The sequence below is a fragment of the Netta rufina genome, assembly GCF_964035555.1.
Source record: "Netta rufina genome assembly, chromosome: 1".
Taxonomy (NCBI): Eukaryota; Metazoa; Chordata; class Aves; order Anseriformes; family Anatidae; genus Netta; species Netta rufina.
The window spans coordinates 123,539,974-123,549,884 of record NC_140123.1 but is presented as its reverse complement, the minus strand read 5'-3'; the positions used below and the strand labels follow the sequence as shown (position 1 = coordinate 123,549,884).

At 39.9% G+C, this 9,911-nt stretch overlaps 1 protein-coding gene across 1 annotated transcript in view; it reads left to right on the top strand.

Annotated features, from left to right (window-relative positions):
• Nucleotides 1-828: 828 nt before the first annotated feature.
• Nucleotides 829-9,911, top strand: part of SPAG17 (sperm associated antigen 17) — a gene marked incomplete at both ends in the record, with an annotated part of 105,561 nt that continues 96,478 nt past the window's right edge. Inside the window, 3 exons of the mRNA XM_084283157.1 lie at nt 829-933; nt 8,345-8,485; nt 8,816-8,875. Of these exons, the coding sequence (XP_084139283.1) occupies nt 829-933; nt 8,345-8,485; nt 8,816-8,875 (306 nt within the window). The remainder of the gene's footprint in view (nt 934-8,344; nt 8,486-8,815; nt 8,876-9,911) is intronic.

Sequence of the window (9,911 nt, the reverse complement as noted above, 5' to 3'; positions counted from 1 at the left end):
GAACAATTGCAGTCTGATTTTTTTTTTTTCTTTCCTGGACAACAAAAGAAAACTTCAAAACGAGAAAAATGGACATCAGCCAAGAAATGGGGTGGGGGAAAATGTTTATGGATGTTGGCAAATCTACTGTGCAGCTTTCCCATGTTATAAACTACATCATTGTCTACAAACCCGGGCAAGATACACTTCTGCAAACGAAGGATGATACAAGACTTGTATCTTATGTTCCTTATAAACCTGAATTCCTATTTCTCCACTAAAAGCGTGTAATTAAAGGTGTTTCTATAAAGCACATACATGAGGTCAGTATCCTCCTAGAATAAAATTCAGACTAAAGCAGTAACGGGCTGCACAGCGTGGCTGAAAGACTCCTGCGAAGTTAAAATAAAAGATTTGGAGGCTCCGAGCAGCGCTGGTCGGTACAACCGGTTGGGGGAAGGGCACCATGTGGTTTGGGGTATTTTCACCAAATGTTAAATCACACAGAATATTTCACTCGTCTCCAGTGTGAGATCACGACATGACTCCTCTGTAATGAATTCTTTATCTTGGCAGCCCTCCTGCTTTCTCCCAACCGTGCCTCCCTCTCTCCCCTCCTGCTCCCGGCGCAGGCACATCTGGCAGCGCCGGGGGTGCGATGTGGGGCTGGGGGGCTGCCTCGCCGCCCACACCTGCAGCCTCCAGCACCGCTGCCGGGTCCCCAACCCACCACAGCCCCGTTCCCAACACGGCAACCCCCGAGGCCCCGAGCCGCTGCCCGGCCGCAGGGCGGGCGGGTGCCGGTCGCCAGGGCGACGCGTGAGGCTTGAGCCCGCTGCCGGCACCGCCATGGGCCCCAAGCGGCCCAAGGCCGCCGCTGCCGCCGCCGCCGCCTCCTCGGGGCCGGCGGCGAAGAGCTGGGAGGCAGCGCTGGTGGCCGCCGCCCTGGAGGAGGTGAAGGAGGCACCGAGGGGGACCCGGGGCAGCCCCGGCGGGGCAAGGGGGTGGTTTGGAGGGGCTCTCACCCCACCCCGGTGCCCCCACCCCCCCAGGGAGCACCCGCTGCCCTCCCCTCGGCGGGGTGGGTGCCAAGTTGGGGCTGGGAGCGAGCTTTTTATATAAACTGCTGAACAACGGGGTTTGATGGAGGTGCTGACACAGCATTAACTCCAGCGTTGAAAATGCGAGGCTGTAATTTTCCTGCCTCGGTGTGTGCAGCTTTTTTTTTTTTTTTTTTTTTTTTTTTTTTTTTTTATCCCCCTTCTTCTTTTTAACAGCGTGTGAGGATCTGAAGGCGTATTTGGGTTTCCAGGTTCTGTGTAAGCAATGTAACTCTAATAAATCCTGACTCGGGAGAAAGAATTTGATTTCAAAATAGCGTAGCAGTTTCCCAAACAATAATATTTATCTAGCATGTGTTTACCTAGCACCACTTCTGTAAGTGAGACAAATGACTTCCATGGCTCCCTTGTTTGTTGGGTCCCTGATGTGCCTTACTCGAAAACCAAGGGTATTTTTTCCTGTTCTGTTTTTTGTTTGTTTGTTTGTTTGTTTGCTTGTTTTTATTGCACTAGTTCTAGTAATTATCAAGATTTCCATATTCAGGAGGCAGTTTTTCAATTGACTAATCAGCTTTCCAAAAATGCCACAGATGTCCAAAAGTCTCTGAAGTACTCCCTTGCATTTATTTTTTTGTTTGGTAGTCACAATATCGTACAAGTTTAGCCGGACAAAATCACAACTTGAAGTAAGTGCTGCTCAGCTAAGGCTGTTGTTTCCCGTTTTTCCCCCAGAACATCCTTTTTCAGTACAATTCAAAAGCGCTCGAGCCCTTTCTTGCTAGCAAATCCCTCCCCTGCCCTAGGAGAACCTCCCTGAAGCATGGGGCTGAGTGCAGGTCCGATCTCCAACACCTACTCAGTGCCTGGCCTTTTTCCTGGGCTTGCTAGCAAGGTGCCAATTAGTGATATTTTGTTTTTATGGTGGTGTTTATGAAGGCTGTGGATATTGTCCAGTGAACTCGCTGAACAAAGTGCTTTGTTTACTCCACTGCTTCTATATGTAACCTATTACATTTGTTAAATGCAAACCATTATATTGAAGTTTTTTAAAAGGTAAGAAATAAATGCTCGAAATATAGGAAATGCCAGAATTAGGATTATTCAGGACCACACATTGAGGCAGATGGAAAGAAAATGTTGAATATGTTCACTGAATGGGGCAAGAATACTGTAGGAAAAAAAGTTTGTGATCGCCTAATTAAAGATTATCATAATGTCTATACCCAGCGGGGCTTAATTAAGGTTCTTTGGCTTCTTAATTCTGGTATTGTCCGTCTGTTTTATGTTCCAGTTAAACTAATTCCACTTTCTCTGTCATGCTGCTAGCAGGCAGAGCCTCGGGGTCAGTTTGAGCTCAGGCTTCTGTGATGCTGGGCAACTGCTAAAAATTGTTACTGCAGGAAAATTCGTGTTCAGCTCCGATAGTCTTGGTTAGGGGTATACATGGTGCAAAGCTGTTAAATGCCTGCAGATCTCTGGTTCATCAAGTATGGTCAAACATGGGAATGCTTAATATAAATAAACATGCTGTGTAAAAGCACACCTTTGCAACAGTATGTCTAGGCTGCCAAATTTTTGTTCCTTCCTCTTGAACATGGAGAAAACTGCATTTCTTAAGTACTTAATCTTACAGGGTTTTTTATTAAAGGATAAAAATGATCTTTCAAATCAAACCTCATTATGCAAATAGTCTAACCACATTATCTTCTTCCTCCGCCCTCCTCAGTAAATATATAGCATACATAATTTAAGCTTGAATACATAAACTGAAAGCAGCCTGTAACACAGAGTGTTGAGCTACTTTAATTATACATGTCACCAGCCGCACTGTACAAAATTATTTCTTACATTGTGTGTGATATACCGTATGATTCTGAATTTATTTGGGAGATGACAGGAACTCCTATCAATTAAAGACATTTCTCTCCTGGTAAATCATGTTTAATGAATTTTAAAATCTTTTACTTTTATCAGTTTAGATAATATTTTTTCCTATTAGTGGAGTCAAACGGAATTTACTAGAACTGGTTTTATGTTGTACCAGATAGGCTGAGCAATGAAATTTCCCATTTTAATGTGTGTTTATGACTTACCATATTTTATTAGTCTGATCTATGAAAAGGAGTCATTTTACCAGTGGTGTTAACATTTTATGGAAGGGTATGCTAACTAAAATATGATTTAAATGGTATTTACTAACCAAATAATGGCTTTTACTTAAGCACACTGTGAAAACTGGCAAACAGACAACATAAAAACATGTACAGAGGAAATATGGATTTTGGAGAGCCTCACATTATAGTTTATATGCACCTTTTGTGTCTAACATGCTGTGCAGAAGAACATACAGCTGCAAGATGTGTTTTTCTTCATATATTTATAAAGGTATTTTGATTGGGTTCACTGCAAAATTAAATTACAAAATTAAACTAAAATGCTTAGTTTGAACCTTTGTGTGCTTTAAGTCACTAAATATACTTGCTAAGTGAAATTCTGGGCAAATACAGCCCTGACATTTGAAGTAATTGTTATCTATTATATGTCCTTATTAGCAACTGTAATTAAGCATGGCAACTGGAAGCCACATTCTGTTCTGTTTTCCCATATGTGCTGTTTCTGCCACTTTATGTGCATTTTAGGGCTTGAAGTTTGAACTGAAAGCAAACCTTGTATAAAACCATTTAAAATGTTCTGAACTGGATGACTCCGCTTTGATTACTATTCATACTGCTTCCTCTTTGGAGAGGAATTAGATTTTCAGTTGAATTGTGATACTCTGTAACCTGCAGGGATAATGCAGCAAAAGTTCAGGCCCCTAAAACCAGAAGCCAGGAGCAATGTGGTCATGTGTCAGTCAAGAGGTAAAGAAAGTGGACTTGGAGATCTCTTAATGCTGGTGCTCTACCCAGTCACTACATGAGGGCTGCAAAATGGCTGATGAGCAACCTTTTCCAGTAAAGCCTGCTGGACTTGCTGATTTACAAGCTCCCTCATTGTTGAAAGCAAAGAATGCTAGAGGGGATGTTTTCCTAGGTGTTCATAAATCTTTAATAAATCTCACTATTTCGAAGGCTTTACTTAAAAATCGGGAGATTAAAGAACTCTTGCCTTTTGATGCTGAAGTGTTTGGAGTTTGAGTTTTCAAATGTTTCTCTTCAGCCATTACACTTATATTTGAAACTAAGGTGTAAAGAAATGAGCCTACTTCTTGTGGCCCTTGGAAAAAAAATAAAATACCAGAAGAATAAGTGACAATGAAAAATGACAGATACTCAGATTTCCTGGAAATGGGGATGAGGTGACTGTGTGATGCTTTTCCTAGCAAAAGAGATCTAGAAACTAGTACTGCAAACGCAGTCAATATACCTGATTTGTTAAAATGTCTTCTCTAGAACAGCTGCTCTTCTGTGTCTAGGAAATGAAGCAGAAAGTACAAGACAGATTTAAAAAGGAAAGAAAATTCTGTGAGCTGCGTCTTCTTTCTTCTTCGGCATGGATGGAAGTTAGAGATTTTTTGACATACCTTTATTATTCCAATAGTAGCATGACAAATAAGATATGTATAATATGTATACTGATTTTTAACTGTTTGGAAAAAAAAAATCAGGTTACAGAAGAGCACAGTTGAGGCTTGAGGCTCCGAGTAGGTAGTGCTTCTGCTGCTCTCCCAGTGGCAGCCTCCCCAGACTGTTTCCATGCTTTTCCTCAAGTTACTTGCATGGTTTTCTCTGTCCTGTTCTTTAAGCTGGGAACCTCATTTAAGGTAGCCTTAGGGTCACTAATCTATCCCCCTTCAGATCCTTTCTTAGGTCTCACTTCTACAAAAACATTTGAAAGAATTAAACTAAGTAGAGGAACAGTTGTATATTGAGGGAGAAAATGTTTTTAAAGTAACCATATACATTTTACTACTTTTCCTTCTCATTTTTATGTTGTGATTTTAGGTGGTGAGCTGTAGAAGCAGGGTCTGTTTCTTCTCTATCCTTTCAGTGCCTTGTACATTAAGGATACTGTTACACTATTGATAACATAAGGACGATGTTGCAAAAATAATAGATTTTAATGTCAGAAAAAAAAAGCAGTCACTTAAACACCTTAAACTATATACTAATGCTGCATGTTCTCTGTCCTCATTGAGTCCAGTTACTGATCTGAATGTTCAGCTTTTCTGAAAAATGAGCTTCAAAAACAGTCAGTGAAGGAATGGATGACATGCTGTTAGGGACTGGGAATTCTAGATCATTATTCCCTGCAAAAGTGTGTGTAGCTATTTCTGGCATTTATCTAGCTCCAATTTCCAGGTATTGTACCTCTTGCATAAAAGGCATATATATTTGATTCATAGAGGGATAGGATAATATTGCTTAATGCTGTTTAAAGTTTTACACAAAAGACCTTGTATCGTGTTGCATATACTTCTTCAGAATTGTTAGGTGGATTTTCACTACCAGGTGTCTTTTAGATGTTGTTAGGTATTAGCCAGCATTTGGCCAATGCTATAAGTACTCTCATAGCTGTTGTGTGGAGAAGCTCTAGCAGGTTGTCTATTTGAAGCAGAGAATTAGCAGAAGGAAAAAGAGGTGCCATGCTGGTGTCAAGGGCATATCTTTTGCTGAATCCCAAGAACGTTAGTTGGATAGATCCTAAGTGTTTTGAAAAATCAATTTTTCACAAGCAGGATTTACCCTGATGTTTTGCTTTGTTGTTACGGGGTGCTGTGAAGGTGGCCACCACAGTGGAAACCTGGAAAATTCACTCCATTGCTTCTGGTGCCTTCCCTGGGAATGCAGCAGTGTTGCAAAAGAGAAAGTCTCATTACTCTGACAGAACTCTGAAAGTGCCTGGGAAGATATTACAGGTGCTAGGAATTTAACAAGGAATATAAGGGTTGAGAAAGGTGGAAATGGGGTCAGATGATGAACCTTAGGAACTAGCTGGACAAAGAACTGAGGAAAAGATGATGCTAGGGTTGCAAGTAAAGGATGTGTGAAGGATTCGGAGAAGTTATGGCACTCTGACAAGGAGCAGGGAGTGGAAATGGAAGGAGAAATGAGCTAGCAACCATTGTGAGAAAGGGATGGAGAGGTCAAGAAGAGACAGTTCTCTGAAGAAGACAGGTTTCACAGACATCATTGTTGCAGGATGTTAACCAGTCCTAAGCAGGTGTAATTTGTGGGCACAGAGACACCAGCATGTTCTAAGGAGGAACTAAAGAAGTCATAAGGTAGAGGTTTTAGGACTCTGATGGAGATTTCTTCACATATCGAAAGAACTGGAGGAAGTTGTAGGAACAGGCTCTGTTGCTGCTGTACCATGCCTCACCGCAAATCTAAACCCTAATTCCTGAGTATGGTGCACTTTCTGTGCTGTCACTGTGTGTCTGTGACATTTGCAGGGCCCCATGCTTCTCTTCTGGTGGCTCACACTGAAGAGGACATTCTGGTGATACCACTTGCTCCATTAATTCACTCAGCATGTGGATGTAGCTTTTCTCACGAGCTATGGGAACACCAGGATGCCACCACATGGGGGCCTTTTGATCTCGACGTTTTGCAATTCCGAAAGCCTAAAAATTAGTACATTTGCACACAAGTACGGACATCCACATGCATTGTTCAAAGAATAGTAAGTTTTGAGTCAAACTCTTGGCAGCTATACGATGACAACTTTAACTTGAATTCAGATTAACTGCAGCTCCTGTACACATGTTTTGATGGTGAAATACCAAGCTCTTTCAGAATACTTTCCACCAGCAGCTATGTGGTTAAAAAGAGGGGCACTTTTGTATAATCATGTTATGCCATGTTTAAGCAACGTTATGTTTTGTTACTTGAAGAGTATGATAAAACATTGCAAGCATTTACTAGTTTGAAACTTATATCACATCACCTGTCACTTTCTCCCATCTAAAGTCATCAGTTAGTCAAATTGCAAACATTTAGGGTAGGATTTTCTTTTTTTCCAGATATGAGAAAGAACAAATGAGGAAGGGTGTTTTACAACAGGAAAAAGATAAATATCTCCTCTCACCACTTCCATCTAACTTTTTTTTGAAGGGTCCTTTCCCTCACTTTACCATAAACTCAAGCTGTATTCCTCTTTTCTGCAAGCATGCGCATATACACTGTACATGATATATGCATATGAAATTATTTCCATCAAAGTCCTAAAGCTACCAACCTTTCTTAAATTTGTCTTTAAAATCTTTCCCTGCCATGATGTGTACTGATTGGCATGTGAGTCTGCTTAAGCTGGTCCTGGTTAGTGTGTGACAATGCCCTGGGACCACCTGGGTCTTACTGATTCTCTTTCCATGTTGACCTTTGTTAAGTTTTATTGACATCCTTGCAGTTTACACATGCAAACATTGAACTTAATAAAAAAAATAAAAATGATGCATCCTGAAAAGTGGAAAGCACAACCCCTAGAAGTGCTTAAGGTGTCACTGATGCTGATAAAGAAGACTAGAGAGAGATGTAGATGTGCTGGAGACAGCAGCTCATTTTCCTAGAGGGATTCTGGCAGGTTAGAGTAAAAGAAGTAGGTGGAGAAGAAGATTAACCAGTTGCTTAAATTACATCATTTTAAAGCTTTTGTGGATGTATATCCATAAGTAACTTGCTACAATCTTCTCTTGCTGTGCGTTTCTTTTATGCTGAAAACAAACTTTTCTTCTTAAAAATGCATGTGTATTTTCCTGCAGATGTTTGCAAGCTGCTAGTGTTTTTTATTTGTTGATATTGTCATGAAATATAACTTGCCACTGATACAATTTTTTTCATGTTTCAGAACACTTACTGAAAGCATGTAAGAATGATAGCATGAGTAAATATAACCTCCTGAAACATAGTACAAACCATGCTACAATTAGAAATTAGAAAATAGTTCTGGGCTGAAAGTTGTTTATTTTTTCTAGAGCAAAGAATGACAACAGTATAAACACATACATTTAAAACTCTATTTCTTGTTTGTTTACCAAAATGTGAAATCTCCAAATAACGTTTTAAAGTGATTTTATCTTTGTGTGATGCTAATGCGGCCTTTGCCTGTGCGGAGGTTTTTGGAATGTTTCTAGGCATTTGTGTTTTCCACAGCATAATGCTGCCACCTGATGGAAGAAGGAATTGGGACAAAGCTGTACGTGCTTTTTGGGATTGTATCATTTATTTCAGTGTGATTCATATTTTAATGTTGAACATGTCTTAAAGAGAGTAATCATCTCTGCAGGCTTACTCCTTAAAACTGCAGAGAAGCATTTTGTGTGCTTGTGTTCTAATGCATTAAATATTTTATTTTGTAAATAGGATAACTGGAAGCCTAGCATCGCTTTTGTGGTTGGGACCAAAATTGAGGATGAAATCCACACGACTGCCTTGTCTCTTGCTGTGCAGGTGCCACAACGGAAGCTCTTCAGCGTGGTGACACGTGAAGATATCTTCAGACAGGTATTCCAAGAAATCAACTTTTAATAACAAACTAAACCCTATTTAAATTCTCTGAGGAAGTTTTAATAATTACACTAATTCATGAGAAAATGGAAGAAGAAAAGCTTAGTGCATAAGCTAGTCTGTCCCTTGCAAACAGTGGGGTTTTCTGCAGACTTTTCTTCAAGATGCTGGTCATCAAAGCTCTCTCCCTAAGATACGTGGGTACTTTAAGATGATTCCTTACCAATTTAGAGCGTGACTGTAGTGTTTAGTGAAAGAGAATAACAAGTAAAATAATTTGTTTAAATTTAAAATCTACTCACAATATAATACCTTATTTCCTTACAGATCGCAGAATCTGGAAATCAGAAGGGAAAAAAGGTTAAGGATGTGCCTATGTTCTATGAGGTAGGTTGAGATGTATTTCAGAGTCAGAGCTCTTTTACACTGCAGTAATTACAGCTGTGTAATTATGTTATGTATACCAGAGTAAATGCAATTCTACCTGGTAAAAGCACTGACCCATGTAGATACTTAAAATTCTTTCTTCTCCTGATACCAACACAGTTCCATTGGACTACTAATTATGTAAGAATCAAGATGTCTTTCTATGGATCTGAGTTGTATTAAGTTGAGAATATGTTACATGGTCATATTTTGATGGCGTTGTTACAAATTACAGAAATATAATTAGACTCTGCCCTCCCAGATGTTCACAGTAGTTTAGAGACTTGTACCTTCCTTCATTTACAGGCATGCAGTCCCATACATGAAATACCATCTCCATGTGTTAGTATCCATTATAATCTCAGACTGATGTTAAATTCTAACGTGGTTCATCTAGTGGGGTATGTCAGCTGGACTGAGAATCATGCATAGTACAAATAGGACTTCCTTCTCCCTACCTTGTTAATGTTTTACGTACAGCTTGTGAGAGGTTATAAAATTCTGTGATTAATTAGAAGATTGTTTAAAATTTTCTCAGGTAAAGTTTTATGGCCCTACAGACCTGGAAAATAAAGAATTTTGGATCCCTCTAAAAAGATTGTGTTAGCATTTTAGTTCTGAAATGACTAATAAACTTTTAATATGTCTCAGGTTTTGGCGGACTTTATAACAGGTCTTTTTAGTTGCAGTCTGTTTTTCAGTATTGCCAGACTACTATCTGAACAAGTCCCTTTGGAATTATTTACCACTGACATGACTGTGAATTTTACGCAATTAACCCTCTTCATTTAGGACTAGCCTCCCAGGCAAACTCACCCTTATATTACCTGGGATGTAAAACCCCTTCAGTCCTACTGACAGAAAGATTTTGAAGTCTGGTTCTAAGCAGAAGCTTTGCGTGATACCTGTATTTAATTACTAAGAGCAATTTTCCTTGTGAAGGGGATACTTATTAAATTCCAGCTGTCAGTGCTGTGTCTCATTAGCTACTTACTTT